At 44.8% G+C, this 18,149-nt stretch overlaps 1 protein-coding gene across 1 annotated transcript in view; it reads right to left on the reverse strand.

Moving 5' to 3' along the window:
• Positions 1–4,981: 4,981 nt before the first annotated feature.
• The window catches only part of CD96 (CD96 molecule), a 31,723-nt gene continuing 18,555 nt past the window's right edge, over positions 4,982–18,149 (reverse strand). Inside the window, exons 9-16 of the mRNA XM_054188334.1 lie at positions 17,174–17,227; positions 15,282–15,326; positions 14,296–14,370; positions 11,512–11,586; positions 9,562–9,642; positions 8,820–8,909; positions 7,514–7,637; positions 4,982–6,442 (exon numbers count right to left, since the gene is read on the reverse strand). Of these exons, the coding sequence (XP_054044309.1) occupies positions 6,334–6,442; positions 7,514–7,637; positions 8,820–8,909; positions 9,562–9,642; positions 11,512–11,586; positions 14,296–14,370; positions 15,282–15,326; positions 17,174–17,227 (653 nt within the window). The 3' untranslated portion in view covers positions 4,982–6,333. The remainder of the gene's footprint in view (positions 6,443–7,513; positions 7,638–8,819; positions 8,910–9,561; positions 9,643–11,511; positions 11,587–14,295; positions 14,371–15,281; positions 15,327–17,173; positions 17,228–18,149) is intronic.

Genomic DNA, 18,149 nt, shown 5'->3' on the forward strand with positions numbered 1-18,149 from the left:
TGGTGTCCTTGGCAGGCCCCGTCCTGCATTTCCCATCTTTCAGATGACATAAAGAAGATGGAATGTGTGTGGCAGACAGCAGAGTCTGAAGGGGAGCGGGTAGGGTGTGCTCTGGTGTGGGAAAAGGCGTTTAATTGCCACTGCCTAGGGCAGTAGCCTTTACCAGGAGAGTAGGTCTTAGCAGTCCTCTGCCATCTGATCAGCTAGCCCCCCTAAAAGCTGGAGTGGGGAGAGTCTCAAACCTGCTCCCTTCACAGCCTTCCAAAAGTCTCTGACCCTTTGCCATCACTTTTTAACAGTATTGGAGCATGTGGCAGCACCAGGGTACCCCAGTGCTCCCGCAGTACAGCGACTGTCTCAGCGGCTCACAGCTAGTTTCAGTATCCCCACACTGTGATGTGCAGCATGAGTACACCCTGGCTCCTGCGGTTAAGATGGTTTCTAGATCTCAAAGCTGCAAAGGACATTTAGGCTGTGTGGGATGCTGACAGCTCAGAACCAGAACGTTGAAAGGAGGAGGAGGAGGAGGTGCATCCGTTCAGCACTGCAGGGGGAGACTTCAGCTGTGAGCGTCAGATGCGATGCACAGATACTTGCCAGCAGTAGTGGCCAGCAGAACTTTCTTAGGGTCCAAAAATCCTCCACGTGCTTTTCTACAAAAGAGGAGCATTAATCTGCCTGTTCCCTTCCCCAAAACCTCAACCTCTTTCCGTCTCCACAAAACTCTGTAATTTTGTTATGTAATCAGTATCAAACCCTGCAATGATGAACATTAATTGCAATGGCCAGAGGGAACAAATGTACATTAATAATACAATTTTATTTTCCGCAGACTAAACCCACAGATTATATGGGGTCTTGTCACTTGAGACTGTTCAAATGCTCCACTTCAAGCATGTGTTTAGGTGGCTGCAAAAACGAATGCCTAAGCAGGCAGGAAAAACATCATACTACTAACCGATTTTTTAAAAAATTCTATATCAAGGTCAGTAGGTTGTTGTATTTTTCCACGTTTCTGGAGTATTCACGTATGAATCACATTCAGGAGTGAGGATGGCCGACTAAAACTTTCCATTTTTCCACTACTATCCATTTTTCCCCATGGATTATATAGCCATATTTATGCCTTATGTGGATTTACTGAAAGAGCTCAGCTATTCCCTTGTGCCTCGGTGCAGAATACAGGCCAATGTCATGGGCAGCCCAGACGATCTAGCAGCTCAAATCCCATTCCTATACCCTTAACCCTCCTATTTTCAAACATATAATAAAAAGATTAGCTGTGAGGATCAGGCTGATGCTATTTAAGCACTAAGAGGCATATGGGTTTTGCTGTTAGCCAATTCCAAACAAACAAATGTGCTTTATTTCAATTTTAACATGTGGTTAGGTTGCCACATACAGAATATAAAGCCGGAATAATGAACTTTTCTAAGTGCTTTAAAGCAACTGAAAACAAATTGATAATATCAAGTGCTAGCTACGGGGAGCTCAGCCTCCTTCTCTTGACCAGGTTGAATACCCTGATAACACGCGTCCCATTATTCAACAGGAGGCATTGCTACTGTTAAAAAGCTTTCAGTTAATGTTTTCAAAATCTTCCATTTCAGTCCAAAATCTACTGTGCCATGTAAATTCCAAATCCTTACACGCAATTTATCCGCAGACAATAGATCAAATAAGTTATTGAAACAGCTTCTGTGTCATCAGCGTGTTTTAAAGGTCACTTTGCTACTGATGAGAAGAGAACTGCAGGATTCACTCTCACAGAGAGAAGCTAATTGCTCAACATTTCATGTAAGTATACTCAGACTCTTCCAAGCTGTTCATTACCATTTTCACCCTGACTGTAATGGAATTATTTAACATTTAAAACCATCAGACACACTCAATCACAAAGCTCTGCAGACATCACTGCATTTAAAACGCCACTACTTCAAGCGCAGTAGACCAGATCGCGGTGTTCATTTCCCATTTTACATCAAGTCAGAAAAACACCGTGACTATCACAGCACTTTTTGCATTTTCTAAGTCTATTGCAAATATTTGATGCCTATCGTATAATACACTGTTTGTGATACTGACTTCCCCCCCTTTTTCTGTCCACCGCTCATAGTCTCGGTGTCGGCTCATATAATATATTACCTGTTTCTCGCCTTTGTTTGCTTGTTTCTTTAAGCCAAGCCCTGGCATCTGTGAGTCGCCTGTTTGACAACAGCCAGCTATTCAATGCTTCATTTACACCACATGAGGGTGTTTCAAGCTGCGTAGGATGCCAGAGTTAATTTGAAAGTCCTCCTGTTTGGAAAGGAACCAAGGGGCAAACAGACACATTTTTTTCCCACTGGTTAAAAATCTTACCCGGGCAACCTGGTAGAGGAGACTTTGAAAGGACAGAAATAAAACATCATATGCTAGAAACGAGATGGAAGAGGAGTTTTAAAGACATAATCCGATGTTCCCTGAAATCAAATAATCTTTGCTGGGGACTTCCCTGGGCTTTGTCTTGTCCTTAAGGAATCATTTTAAATATAATATCATTTCATATTATTTCCATTAAAATCTCCTTAGACAGGATTAAGTAATCATTATCCCCCTGCAGAGCTTTTTAGAAGCTTTCCAATGGCTTATTGCTCAAAGTTAATTGCAGAGTCAGGAAGAATTACCTACTAACGTGAACAATAAATAAAACAAAATTTCTCCTTCATATACTGCTTCTTCTGGAGTTTTAGTCTACACAGATCTTTCTAATGCTTGCCTGCTCTGATAAATCTAGCACAGACTACGTAAGGTAACTAATGCCCTGCTCTGGTTAGCAGGTATAATTTCTGTACACAGCTTTTTAAAACAAACACGTACATGAAAATGAAGCCGGAGCACTTCATGAAGCTTTCAGCACAGCTGCAATGAAGAAAACATCTCCCTGAAAGAGAAAACTCTGTGGGTCCATATTAAGATGGGCTGTTTCCCCAGGAAATCCCAGGCAGTAAAGCCTATTATCAGCAACTCTTAACTAGTGGGTCCGGCTCTAGGATGGCCGGGCAGCCTGTGCTCTCCCACAGCCTGCTCCCAGGCACCGCCAACGCTACCGCCTGCATCGCAATGGCTCGAGCACACCGTGCAAACTATAGGGGTGCTTCTTAAACAAACAAGCCAAGCTTAATTAATTTACAGGACCAAAAAGTGCCTTGTAAGAGAAGCCACCGCAATGCTGTTTAAAAAAAGGAGGGGTGATTCAGAGTGAGGCAAAAGGATTAAGGCTTGGTGGGATGGCTGTCAGGCATGCCAGGACCAGGGCATCCTCTAAGCTCGCACTGTCCCCTCTCCTGTCAGCGGCTGAGGACACCCGCCTGCCCCACACATCCCATGGGCTAAGGGCTGGCAGCTGTTCCCTTGCCCTGGTTAGGGGGCCCTGCATCGCAGAGACACGAGCAGCAGGAATACGGACTTGGGAGCGCTGTGAAAAGTCACTCGCTCCACTGAAGTCCCTGGGCCCTGCCACTGGCTTCACAAGGCACATTAGTAACTGAAAACAAATTTCTTGCTTTTTATCCTTCCCCGCCCTGCAACATTTGCTGTCTCCTCCGAAGCAGGTGAAACCACTCACACACAAAACCACCTTGCTGCTTAGCTTCCCAGTGTGTTGCTTTTACAGCTGCGTAATGCACATATTAAAGACCACATGCAGCAGAGCCAGCTAATTTCACAGAATGACATTTGTGTTTTAGGTGACCTCAGCCTCTGACTCGGGTCTGCTTCGCCGGTTTCATTGTGTCATGCCTTCAGCAACGTTGTGCTCAAGGCTCTTTTCAAAAATCTTTTCTGTACCCAAAAGATACAGAGTTTTGGGTATCTTTCAACACCTTAGTCTCACAGAAAAGCTTTCAGCTGACACTCCCATGGCAATCTTCTAGCACCTGATAATTTCAGATTTAATATCAGGGTCAAATTCTTCCCGAACCCAAATCCGAGCTGAACGATTTAAACCCACATTACTGGGGCGGTTGGTGCCAAAAAAAAATAAATAATGGCTTGAGAAGGTTTTGGAAAGACGGGGGCTGGCAGGAGAAGCCGCTACACCCCCGGGCTTCCCCGACTCCGGCGGGACAGAGCTGGGGGGACGCGGACGGGGACGGGGACAGGGGCAGGGGCAGGGACGGGCGGGCCGGGATCGGTCCCCGCTGGCCGCCGGCTGCGGTGCGGCAGCGCCACCTGCTGGTCGATGGCGGCAGAACTTGGGAGGTGTCTGAGATAGAACCGACCCCGCCGGAGAGGCCGGAGATCTTTATGTTGGTGATCCAGGTTTATGGAAGCGGCGTCATCCGTGGGGGAGGGATGGATGGATGGATGGGTCAGGGATCGGGACAAAGCTCCCGGTAGCACTCCTTGCGGCCCGGCTGCATTAGCAGGCAGCGGCGGAAATCACGGCAAGCCTCAGCGCTTCCCAAGGCACCCGGCAAAACATCAGTGTCGGAGGGAGCATCTCTGACCCGAAGCAACCGAAGGGATTTAAAATATCCGAGATGACAAAATAAACCCTATTCGACAGGTATGCTACAGCCAGTCATCCTTATCTAATGATGAGGAAGAAAGTCCCAGCTCTCCCTTGGAATATGGCTATCTAACAATTTTTTTTTCTGATTTCTTTTTTTTTTTAAGAACAAACAGCTGCCTTCTTTTGCAGTGACTGATAGTGTGACGAAAGTTAAACTACTTTGCTTCTACACCCATACAGACAAAAATCGCTTAAATTGATATTGGGTCTTCCACACATGTAAAGCCGTATAGTTTTGTAGGAAGGAAAGTGTTTTCTGTTCAGCACAGATAATCCCTTAGTGATGGATTTAGAACTGCTTGTGCTATAAGGTAAATAATACAACACATACTTCAAAAAGGTCTGTCAGATCATTCTTTCCAGTAAGTCATTCATTCATCTAAAGTCCCGGGAAATACGGTGCTCTGAACTCTGATACTCATCGACCAGTGTTTAGCGGTAAATAAAGCAAATCCCATTCCTAAATCAGAATACCAATTTTAAGCTTGACATGATTGAATTTTAGTTGATTCGCACTAATTACAGAAATGCCATTGTGGTAACAATACATTTTCAAAGCAAGCTTGGTGGGACAGTTTCTTGGCTGGCTGAAAGTAACGTAAGACCGCGCTGCTGCCAAAAGCTGTGCTGCTGCTGCAGCTCTTGTGCCTTGCATTAGTGACCACGCTGCTGCTGGCCTGGCTGAGAGCTGTGCAGTGGGCTAAGCTGATTCCACCCTCATCACGGTCATTTAGTCATTAGTGTCAGTGCCAGGAAATATGCAGCTCGGGCAGGGTAAGTGTAACACTGGATCATCCCTTCCACAGGGAAGCAACCTGGGAAACTACCCCTGAGATCTTGAAAAATGCAAAGATAGCAAATGACAGAAGCTCTTTAAGACCAAGGGAGAATAAAATGATTGTATTCCTTTTTTTTCTTCATGTGTACCATAAATATGATTTCCGAAAAGCAGACCCAGGTGTAATTACTGTTTCAAAGGCACGGCACTTCCAAAAGAATGGGCATTTCCATTAACTTTAGGGTCCTTATGCACTTTAGTCCTTAAGTCTCTGGTCCGCAGGTGGCTTGTACATGAGCACAAAGTTGGCTTGTTCTCATGACTTCTCCAACAGCAATTGAGTTTTCTTCATGGACACATCCACCAGGCCTGTGCTGTGCTCTTTCGTCTCACCAACCCCTCCCCGTGATCCTGCGCTGCAACCCCGGTGACGACAGATGCAGGCTATTTTCTTTCCGTGTAAGGTGCTGATTATTTTTTGTTTGGTATCACAGTGATAGGAAATTATATATCAGGTCAGATTAGTCAACATTTGCATGGTAAAAAATAATCATTGTAAGAAGGGCTCATGTAGATATCAAAAAGCTTGTGTTAAGCCAATGGTTCCAGTATAATAGCGGCGTCCACACGGCAGAGCTGTCGTCTTTATACACTTAGTAAAACAAAAAGCTTCAACACTCTTCAGTCAGGCTGGTGGAGTGATGTGTTAATCTGCTCCCATTAACGAGACAGCAAATTCCCAGTTGATCACCCCATTCAAATGAAGCACATGTAATCTCAGGGTGACACTCACAACGGTGTTAACGTAATGCATACATAGAGATAGGCGGGATGAAGTAAGTGTCCTCAGGAGTGCTCAGCTTCCAACATTAATGTCATTTAGGCGCTCTGAATTTTAATATGGGTCATTAACAGCAAACTTCTGTAATCACTGTTTTAAAAGACAGAGCCTTTTAACTGTGTCAGTCTTCTGCCCACTACACAAGGGGTGTAGGCGACGTTACAGGTTTTCCAGTTCGTGGCAGGATGGGGGGGTCCCATCAGACTCCACCATGGAGGTGTACTTTATCGGAGGTGGCGGTGGCTTGAAAGATGGAGGTCTGTTCATACTGAAATAGAAGAGAGAAAACCAGGCTATCACACAAAAGCCGTATAAAAGACTGTTGTAAAGTGTTCACAGGAGGAGGTAGATGGACAGTAAATCATTAGAAGAGCACCTGCCATTTGCTCTTACATGCTGCGACTTCCCTGTTTCTGTTCTATAGCTCCAGCACACCTCCTGGTACTTACTTGGCTTTCTCAGCTCCCACCTCATGATTTTACTTTATTCTTGCTTTAAAAGAACAGATCATGGTCCTGGTGAACCATTCAAAACCCTTGAAGAGATCTTTTGCTCACACTGCTCCCTGAAGTTATATTTAAAGACTCATAATGGGGTTTTTGGCAATTTATAGGCCAAGATAAAGAAAGGTCCCATCCCAAATCAGTGAAAAAAATCAATCCCATTTTTACCTTCGATAATGCAGGATTTGCAGTCATGTTTTAAAAAGGTTTTCTAGAACCACAAATGATTCATTATCACCATGATTTTTCAAACATTTTAGTCACATTACTAAGTTTAAAAATAATTGGCTCTTAGATACTTAGATACTTGATCAGTAGATCTCCGAGTGCTTTAGTAGGGAATTAAACTTTGGTGCTAATTACAAACTCAATGCTTCTTTGACTGGGATTAAGTTTCAGGTAGCCTACTTTCACATATATTATTCACAACCCAAATAAAGCTGCCCTAGAAGTACAATTTCATTAAAACTTGTCCTCAAGTAACCATGCAAAATGAGAGAGTAAAAACAGCTAGCAGGGAGGCTAATAGAAGTAGGGGTCTCTGAGGAAAAAAATTGACTTGTATTCTTCCCTCACACCCTGAAGTTGCACCACAGCTCTTTTTTTTACAAGTTTATTTTATAGATAATCCACAGAACAGATGAAAGGACTGAGAACGCTCCACATTTCATGCCTCTGTATGAAAAAACCAGCGTTAACAATCCATGTACTTAAAGGTCTTGTGTGCTATGGGTGGTCTCAAATGAAAATGTGTAAATCCAAACAGCTGGGTCAGACTTTGTGCTGTCCCCTGTGCCATCCCTCCCATCCCTGCGGTTCCCCTCCTTAGTACTTACATCTCTTTCTGGTACTGACACCATTTCCTGATGCCTAAAGCTATTAGAAAACTGCAGAAGAGGAGCAGGATGGCTACCATTGTTGGCCAGGGGAAGCGACTGGCTTTCGCGTTCTTCATGCCACCTGGAAGGGACACATGAGACAGAGCTCAGCCGAATGTCCTCCGGCGGAGGAGGGAAATCCGTGCTTGCTGCCTGTGGGTCACTTCTTCCCCCGGGCACAGTACGGGTGACAATGCAGCCCCAAATCAACACCTGACTGCCAGGTTTCTTGGCTGAGGATCTCAAACTCTGAGCGCTGCAGCTCTAATTTGTGAACTTAGCCTGCTTTTGTTCTGACTGGGTTTGCAGGCTGATGTCAGCCACCCATCAGTTCACAGGATGAGATTATTCAGGCACAGCCTGGCAACTGTTTCATCCAAAACCCATTGATTTTCTCTGTTCCCCCATGAGCTTCTCTGAGAAGAGGAACCATGTCACGGTGCAGCCAGGCACCGCTGCCTACCCCAGCCCTCCTTCTCACTGGCTTATTTTTCATGCTGCTGGCACCAAACCCTGATGAAACAGCTGGCCAGGGGTGCAGCTGCCTTTTGGCGTGGCCTCTTGCTGGTGGCACAGCATCCCTGCCTCACCCCAGCTGCCTCTCCCCACCATGGTGCTGGGATCCCCCCACTGCCGCGCTCCTGCACAGCCACCCTCAGGGGTAGTGGTGGCTGAAAGAGGTGCCCCTGGGGTCCCGGCTGTGGGGAGGAAGGAGAGGAGGAGCACGGTCCTCTTACAGCCACTATGGAGGGTGCAGCAATGTGCTGAGTGCCAGAGAGGGCTGGAGCACAAGAGTCACTGGGTGAAACTAGTGTCACCTCCCATTGTGCTGGCGTCATGACCCTTTGCAAGGTTGGTTATACCGGTACATCACCCAGCCTGGGTCTTAGCTAAAGTGTCAGCCAGTGCCGCAGCCACTGGTGGACTGCGTGGATGTGGTGGACTGGGCACTAAGGCCACCATGCTCTGTGAGCCATGACTGGCCCCTGGGGCACAGGAGTGTGACTGGCCAAATTTTGCTGCTGGAAGAAAACACACACTGGGGTGTTGCTTGTGGATGCAAGGAGAAGGCAGGAATGCCAAAAGCCTGCAACAACCCGCGGTGTGGGGACACAGCAGCCGTGACTCCTCTTTTCATCTCTTTTCCCTTTTTTGAACCCCCCTGGTCAAACGTAGACAATGCTCCAGGTTTCACGCTTCTCTGCTTTTCTTTCTTACTGCAATGGCATGCTGAAAGAGGAGGATTTGTAGGATAATGTCTCACCAGTACTATTGAGCAGACTGCTGGTAGTAAAGAAATCTTTCCCTCTGGTAACTGAAATTGGCTGATCTGTGATGCTGAAGGACAGGTTACCTATAAAGATACGGGTACAGAACATTTTTAGTAATTTATTTGTGTGGTTTTTTTAAATGAAGGTTGTGTTTTGAAGCCACAGTTATTCGCTGAAAATCAAATTCCAGAATCAAGGTGTCAAAATTCACTTGGCAAGACAGCTACATTTTTGGCCTACAACCCTGTGTTAGACAAAAAATGTGCTTTTGTCAAATTAAAGACTATTAGAGAAAAAAAAGAAAAAAAGGAAGGGAGGAAGGGAGGAAGGAAGTATTAGAAAACACCTATTAAAAAGTTCCAGCAAGCCAGCATTGAGCTGCACAGTGGTCTGGGAGAATGATAAGCTTTTTACCTCTTTGATGGTAATGAAAAAGCTAAAGATACTAAGTGGCTTAGCAGCAACACAAAGAGTCTGCCTCTGCCGTGACTGAGTGAAACCTCAGTCTCCTCTGTCAAGAATTGTGTCTGAACCGCAAAATCGTCTTTCATCTGTTTGTAGACAGATATTTTGCCTTTCCTAATGCAGCTAAGCCACCTACGTTTAAGATCACTGCTGCCTAAGGATACATTCCTGTTATTTCTAGCCATCTCTGTGTTCGCATCTTCTGAAATAATAGCTAAAATATGTGACTAGACAATGGCACAGCATCCCCAGAGCTGCCACGGCACTTACGATGCACCAGGGTTGTATTCTCGGAGGAGCGCGTGGCATTCCTGAGGCTTTGAGGGGATTCGGTGGTGGAATCGTTCAAATCTGCACAAAAAGAAATAATATCCTTCAATTGTCTTACTAGCCTGTACGTGGCTGCTTCATTAGGCTTAAGTGTGGTTATTTTACACCCTTAGCTTTTCTCGGATGCAAACAACAAATGAAACAACAGAGACACCTGTAAGTCTCTAGTATAATTGCTGATTTATAAACCCAAGAAAAAAAATAATCCATTGTTTAAATGATGTAAAAATGTAAGCGGGCAGAGTCAGGAAAGTCTCTTTCTCATGAGAGGCTGGTTCTGATTGAAACTGAGCACTCAAGCATGTGTGTCTGTGTGTATATATATATATGTACGTATTAAAAAGCCCTACCAAAATCAGTCCAATTTTAGGGCACTCTAAAAATTCACTGAGAGTTTTGGTGACTAATTCAATTCATTTCTTCTTTTCTCCTTGTTTATTAAGTGTTTAATTTTATGGGGATAAGCATTGTAGATCTGGCATTTTAAAAAGTTATGTTAAAAAAAAAAAAAGGACGTACACTTAGAGATGCCATAACGCTGTGCTCTATACAGCATGCCGACGAGCTCTACTTATTATTATTTACATAATGGCTTGTGTTAGAGCCCCAGAGGACTGAGCTGATAATGGTAATCCCTGTTGTAGGAGCCCGGTGGCCCTGGGAGGGCACAGGGAAAAACATTAGTACATCTCAGCGAGCTGGGGGGTTTTAAATTGCCCTCAAACTACAGCTGCCAGGCTGAGGAGCCTCGAAGGCCATGCCTCGGCTGGTGGCCAGGTGGGCACGGCTGTAGGGAAGCGGATGAGTGGTGCAACGCACGGCACCTCCCGCAAACGGCCGTGTCATTCAGCAGGCTTTTAGCAAAAATTGCAACCCTCAAGCTGTGCGAGAGCAGGATGGCGAAGCATTAGCCATTGTCACAAGGTTTCGGTCTAAATGCATGGTTGTGGGTTATATGCAGGTAAATAAGCACCGGAGGGCTGCCAAAAATATGTTCAGAAAATGGAAAGCGGCTGCTACATTTGCGCTTCAGCCAAAAGACCACTGCCGTACAAATGTGAAAGCGCATTGACGGGTCCTGCCTGTTCTGCAAGCACAAAGGCAAACCAAGATGTTAAAAAAGACGGTAACTTCGGGCTTTCTGCTGCTGAGCAGAGAGTTTCTAAAGGGAAAGATTTGTGAAAAAATGTCCACCCCTAGGGTTTTTTTATTGATTTATTGATCTTTAATGAGGCCGTCTTTCGATGTTCTATTAGCCAGCCTTTATTGTCCCACATTATCTCATTATTTCATTGCTATTCTGTGATTTTATTTAGCTTCTCCAGTAATTTAGTTCATCTATAAACTACCCTCAGTACTCACTACGTTTGCCTAGCAACTCTCTCAATTTTAATATTATTAAATTAAATATGTCTAATAAAAATGGGATACTCAAACGCTTTTCGCTCCTCTTTTGCTGCTGCAAATCCTTGATGGCTTGGAATACTCAATTCTTTATCAGCTAGCTCAGTGCAACTCAGCAGGGGTATTGCTGCTGTGAAGTGCTGGAAAGGTGGTACAGATTACAGCACCCAAATTTTGGCCTCTCCTAGGACACAAATTTTTGATGTTTAGTAATAACTTTTGCATGGCGATGCGATGACTATCAACTAGTAGCTGAAAATAAGCACCGCAGAGCCAATGCTCTTGGCAAAAGCATCACAAACTGAGGACTGTGTAGAGCCAAGTACCTGCTGCTGTACTATTTGCAAGATACTCCAGATTATTGTACGTCTGCAACCCAACACTCGCTGAGTTGGTGCCACATTTGCACTTGACAACATCTGTATTTAGCTACGTAACTCCCCTGCTACAGTCCTATGAAGCAAAGGAGATGCATCATCTACTCACGTGCGGTTGTCAAGCTCTCATTGAATGCTGTGGTGCTGGCATGGCTTTTTGTCTCTGTGGTAGAAATCAGCGCTCCTGTTGAAAAACACACAAGCTTGTAAAAATTGCTGTAGAGGACCCCATCACTTGTTCTTTATTTTCCCTTCTTTCTTCCCTGTTTCCTGACTGAAGAGGTCAAAGACTTGTAACCTACTACCTGAGATGTTGGCTTCCCTCAGACAAGCACCACAAAATTCTGTGTCTGGTTTTAAAATATGTCACGAGCTAGAAACTCAAGAGACTTTTGGTGAGGTGGATAAATAAACTTTGAGAAAACATACGGGGCATTTAAGCATGTTTTTTTGGGTTTCATCTGCAACTCAGTAGTTCTGAGTTCTCTGGCTTGTTTTGACCCAAAACCAATAGAGAGCTGTGAAAAAAATGTACATAAATCAGAATTTGGACAGGGTTTCACCAGCTCCAAGGAGACAAAACTATTTTCCCAACTAGCAAAGAGAAGTTTTGAAGAAGTTAGTGTACAGGAGTCACACCAGGGATGCCTGGTGCCAAATACCAACTTATTTAACATTTTCCTTTAATCTATTTTTGAAGTGCTAGGTACTCTAGAGCTGAACTAGCTGATATTCAAACACGGACAGATGGTGGCTAGCAAGTAGACCTCTGTTTTCCCTAGAGGACTATTTCACATTTACTAAAAACAGCCCGTCTTTCCCAATACCTGTCTCATTGTCAGAAAAGTATCATTAAGCCGTCTGAACAAACCTGAGAAGGTGAACTGCAGCTGTAACCCAGCACTCAAAGCCTGAGCCTGGGCTCAGAGATGGAGCTATCATGGAATCTAAGCAAAGATAAGGCTGCAGTTTTAACAGTCTTGGTTTCATCTACCCTCCTTCTCCTGCCTGTATCTGTGCAATCTTCCCTCGTATCAATTCTCCACCGTCTCTTGGATTTTCATTAAAAACTTGCAAAATAACAGGCACTGAACGAAACCCCTTTGTACAATGGCAGACTTGGACTTGGCGTCCTGACTCGGCTGCAGCCTGAAGGGTCTGCTCAAGGAGCTGGTGGTGGCACCGGTGTGGGAAACAGCAGTGAGCTGGAGAGGAGAAGCACTAGCCCATGGTTGGCACACCGCAACTGCCACACATCAGGGGCATTGGTTAAAAGGCAGAAGTTTTCTGGGCTACTTACAGAAGAGAAATGGCTCAGCTCTGGCTTACAGTATGACTTTGACCTCGTGCCTCTTCGAACAGTGAAGATATATAACCCAGCAAGGAGAGTTTACACTGTATACTTATAGCCTTTGTTGTGAAATTTTTTGTTGAGACGGAAGGGCTTTTGGTCCACATAAACAAGTGCTTTGCTGCCTGCTGTCAGCCAGGCTGGGCAAGTGTCTACGTTGAGGATGGGGAAGGCAGCAGGAGGAGCAGCAAACTTTAATTTCAGTGCTGCTGCAATCTGTGTTCCTGCCCTGGCATATCTCGATCTAGCCTCTTCATGCCCCAGGGCTTTACATTGAGCGATTCAGCTGCCAAACAGCGCTCTGCTGGGCAGGACAAAGCCTTGTATTCAGCATCTTCCTCCAGTATTACCCCACACACCGCCCATGGTATTAGTCATGCATCAGTGGGGAAATGCTGCTACATTGTAATATAAGTTACATTAAGAGAAGGTTGGAAGACTGAATTACACAGTTTAAGGAGGATGTTCAATGCCCTGCAGGCTCCTGAAAGTTAGTCTGTTGCAAGTGATTTTTTTTTTTTCTTTGGGAGAACAAGGCTGCTGCAAATACCAAGGGCCAAATCCACTCTTGCCGGCTGCCGCCTCAGTGGTGGATCTTTCACGAGCCGAAGCTTTGGTGCTGCTGTAGAGGGGATGATGGCGTTTGACAATGATGTGCCTCTTCCCCCTGCTGCCTGCGCTGCCATTTCGCATGGGCTCTTGTGTCTCTGTGTGCCATGTCTGTGTTTATTCAGCCTGCGTGGCAGCGAGTGCACACCTTGCTGCTGGCGAGGGCAGCCCCAGCGCCCTCCTGTCTGCTGCTTCAAACCAGCCAGTCCTACAGGGATCAACAGCTGGGCCTCAAAATGGAAAGAGACTTTAATGAGAAAAGTGTTTGCGGACAGGCTGTGCTGCGAGAAAATGCACTCTGCTGGGACTGGCGGGAATCAGCCCTTGATTTTGGGGTCAGAAGGCAGGAGGTTCACAGCTTCGCCTGCTCTCGATTCGGGCTGCTGCCGCGCTGTCGGGTGCGTGCCAGCAGCTGGAGCACGTACCTCTCCCCAGGGAAGCGAGCTTAAACCCTTCCAAGTGAGTCACCCTGCCCTCCATCGGCCTCGGTGTCACCAGCCCGGAGAAGAAATCACCGAGTTGAATCATCTGCTGTAAATATTTTGTTTATCGGTGCTTTGTATTTGTACTCCTGTGCTCCAATGTTTGGGCTGCACTTTTTTCTAGCTCTAATGTCATTCTGGTTTTGTATGATGTTTAATTGAAGAGATACAAGTAATAAGTATGGAAAAAACATATACTCGATGTCTATTCAGTTGCTGAAATTAATGCATATAGCCTGAACAGAGCATTAAAAAAGATGAAATCAAGACAGTATTTTCTCATCTATTTATTTTTGAACTGTGGACTTCCTCGTATATAATGCACCAAGAAAAGGGCTTCGGTGGACATTAAATTGTTTGTTACAAAAAATGCAAGACAGTTATTGTATTTATGTATCTTTCTCCTACATTCTTGAAGCAATAGAGAAAACATTTTGGCTGAATTGATTACCTTGTGTCGTGGAAGTGGGAGCCAAGCTTGCTTGACTGGAGAAACCTAGAGAGGCCAAAGATGTCGACCGGTGCTCTAAAGACAGACAGATTACATGGTATCATATTTAGTCGCTAGGGTCTTTTGATAATAACGTTAATAAATCATAAAACAACCTGGTCAAAGATCTTGCAGTAGCTGTTGGGTAAATGCAGACTCTACAGCAGGAGCCACGCTGCCAGAGTTAAGGTTAAATGCTCAAAACACAACCCACAAATTCAAGGGACAATCAGAGACAGCTGACGTTATTAATGCTCACCCTTTCATGCAGGCTAGCTGTGTGCATTATTTATGTATGTTTTTATACACAGGGTGCAGTTTAAATGCTGTGGGGTGGATTTTACACTTGATGGTGGTGCTCCCCCACCCAGCCAGGGCCTTGCCAGAAATGGTCCTGACAAGGCACAGCAGCCGTATAAGCCCAGGAGATTGCCTACTCTAGCGGGCTTTGCTCTCAATTGCTGAAGATAGATAGCTTTATATAGTTATCCATATGCATGCTCTGGTAAAGCAGTGGTATTTATCTTATATCATTAACGAATTGGAATGATGTGCTGCTGTTGGGTCAGGGAAAAGCGGTGGTTTTAATTTTTCCATCACATGTATCTCTCTGTTATAATAGGACAAATTTATTTATAGTTGTGTAGGGGGTTTTATTCTGCTTTATAAACAGGCATAATAATAATAATACGTGATGTGCAGCATGCCATTTTACATGCTGTCGTAACATGAGAGTTTTAGCAGGATTTGTGTCAGATCTCTTCTTGGGTAACTTCATAGCTCACAAATTCCTGTCCAGCGGCACACAGGTACCATCAGTACCAGAGCACACTGACCTTTCCCTGGCACACCTCTGGCTCTGTGTACATGTCATTTAAGCAATGGTCAAGCAGAGACCCTACATATATTGACTGAGTAATAAAGGAGGTGCTTTTTTTTCCCCTTACCTGAGGTAGTCATGACAGCTGATGGAAGTGCTGAATTTCCAACATCTATAACAAATCAAAGCGAACACTTTTACTCAGGGAAGAGAAAGGTGTTTATTCTGCTTTAGAAAAGTGGGTGATTCAAAGGTTTAAGAGTGAGGGAGTGCATCACACTTAATTTCCAAATGATCTTTCAATGCACAACTCATCCAAGTGGTCCGGTGAGAAGCATGAAGCACTTGAGGTAACTCTCCTGTGAAATCCCTAAGGAAACAGGTTTTGAGGGAACAGGTTTGGAGCCCCGAGCACCACAACCCAAAACGCAGAAGTGAATTACATGGTTTTACTCCACACAAACAGATGCATCTTATTAGCATGCATGTTCAAATAACCTGTATGATCCGGCAGTGGCACCTGCATAGCTCCATCCATGAGGCACTTCAGAGACTGCAACTCTGACAGGAAATTTCAGGGACACTTTGCACTGAAAAGCCCTTACTGAGTCCTCAAAGAAGAAGAAAGAGACTCATTCCTTGTAATTAAAGGACCGTTAACAGCCAACCAAGCACAGCAGAGACACTGTCCCATCCAAGCAGCATTTAAAACCTGAGTGAGACAGGTGCCAATTATTTATTTTTTTTTTCTTCTCCCAGGAGGTGAGGCAAAGCACCCCATGAGTAGGTTAGGAAGAAGGATTAAATCTTCCCAAAGGGCTCTATGAAGGAGGTGATCTGTGAAAGCTCACACACCCCATTAGAAAAATATATCTGGGAAGGCAGCCAGAAGGTACCTCTGCCTGGTCAGGCCTGTTGGGAGGGCGTTGGGTGGGGAGCGACCCTTTGCAGATAGGATCTTAGCCTAAAAAGGTACCCATCAACTCTCCAGCTGCTTTCCTTTGCAAGCATTTGTACCTCCTTTGTCTATTTTGAGTGTTGCTCTTCCGTTTACGTTTCATCTTAGCCTTGCCTGCGCTATCAGGGATTTCATTGCATAGAAGGTCTCCTTACCAAAGCTGCAGCAGGTCTAAAAACCAGGGCAGTGGGGCACTTTGAGGTTTGCCGAGCTCCCGGTACATTTCTGCGGAGCATGCAAGGTGAAGCAGGGTGGTGACGTGACACAAGCTGCAGGGGCTGCTTTGAGATATCACCTTGCAGAGGCCAGAGGAGGACAAAGTCTCTCTGTCAGGGACCCCCTGTACCTGGGATGGCTTTCTGGTGCCCAGCAGGGTATTAGCTGAACCCTCAGGGTTTGCCACAAACTGCACTCACAGAAGCAAGCTTACATAGAACACCGCACTTCTTTCCATGCCATTTTTCTACAGCATTTCTCTGATGCACTCACATAACCCACCGCTGAAACGCAGCTGCCTCCCGTGGGGAGCAGAACCAGCCGCCCCAGGAGAGGCGTCTCCAAAGGGCTTCAGCTGAGCTGTGGAGGGAACGATTTATCTGTCTGCAATAAGCTGATAATAATAAAACAAACTTGCAGGGGCAGAGCGCGGATTTGCAAAATTTACACAATCGAAGAAACATCCCATCGGTTCTTTAATTAGGCAAAAGTGTTGAGGATCTTGGCTGTGTACTTAAGCAGAAGGTAGGACCATTAGTAGGGTTGTTATTTTTAATTATCAGCTCAGTGCTGAAAGAGCTATATTCAAATGCCAGCTGAAGCATCAGAAATAACAATAAGTGCCCCTCAAGGCTGGAGTTTAATTATGCTTGGGCTTAATTATGATAGATTATGTCACCAAAATATCTGTTTATAGTGTTTTCTCTGAAGTCATAGCTGCAGAAAGGGGTACCTTACTACCCATCCAGAAATAAGTTTGCAAAACTATTTCTCCAGCAGCTTTAGGAATTTACAGACTCACTTTTAACCTAACCCGAGTTATTTTGTTCTCTAATTTATCCTACCTTCTGAAGCTATGGTCGTAAAAGCTTCAGATGAGGCTTCATTAGATTTATTGTCTGTGAACGAAAAAAAAAAAAAAGAAAGATGAAAGCAGTTCTTAAAAGTAGTTAGGCATTTGTTATAAAGGCTGAAAATTTAGTTTGGGGTTTGTGTCATACTGTGCATTAGTGTGGCACCTTCACAGAACATAGCTGAGAATTAATTTAATTCTTTCCTTTCTGTCACATATAAATACATTCACATTTTTATACAGAGTGGATCTATCTTAGCGTTAGCATAGCCTGCAGGCAAGAATGTAGACTGCTTTAATTGACGGCTCTCCAATTTGAATATATTTCTACAAAACTGCAAATAGGGTGAAATGAGTCATTTTGGAGAAAAATGATCATTTATCTCCCTTTCCTCCGAAACTAGGTTTCCAGAGGAGTACACTCTGGCTTTTGATGCAGTCTTTCTTTGTGGGAAAAGCATACCAATAAGTGTACCCACAGCCACAAGTGAACACAGCTGAGCTGCAAGTAGTCACCACGGTACGTGATGTACCCATGGAGACTGCTAAGAGGCCAGCAGTTCAGTTGTATTATCTGTGCAGTAAGGGGCATACCCATTAAAAAAAAAAAAAAAAAAAAAAAAAAAAAAAGGTGTAGTTATGCATTTGCACCCAAAAAAGAGGCATGCACAAGAGGATGCTAAAGGAAATCAGTCTTTCCTTCTTGCCAGCCAACCTGCATCCTCAGAAATGCCGTAACCTCTGCACCGTCGCGTCTCCTGCTTTCAGCAACTGCTTGAGACAGTATTTTTCCGCACTTCCCTAGTCTCTCCATTGTCCAAAATGGGTCAACTGTTTTAGGGGCCTTTTGCACGTTTCACTGAAGATGTACAACATAGCCCTGACTCTGAGGGTGTGATTTTCCAGAGAGCCGCGTTGCACACATGCAGACTTTCTGCCAGGAGTGCTCAGTGAGAAACACATGATTA

This window comes from Rissa tridactyla, chromosome 1, assembly GCF_028500815.1.
Source record: "Rissa tridactyla isolate bRisTri1 chromosome 1, bRisTri1.patW.cur.20221130, whole genome shotgun sequence".
NCBI lineage: Eukaryota > Metazoa > Chordata > Aves > Charadriiformes > Laridae > Rissa > Rissa tridactyla.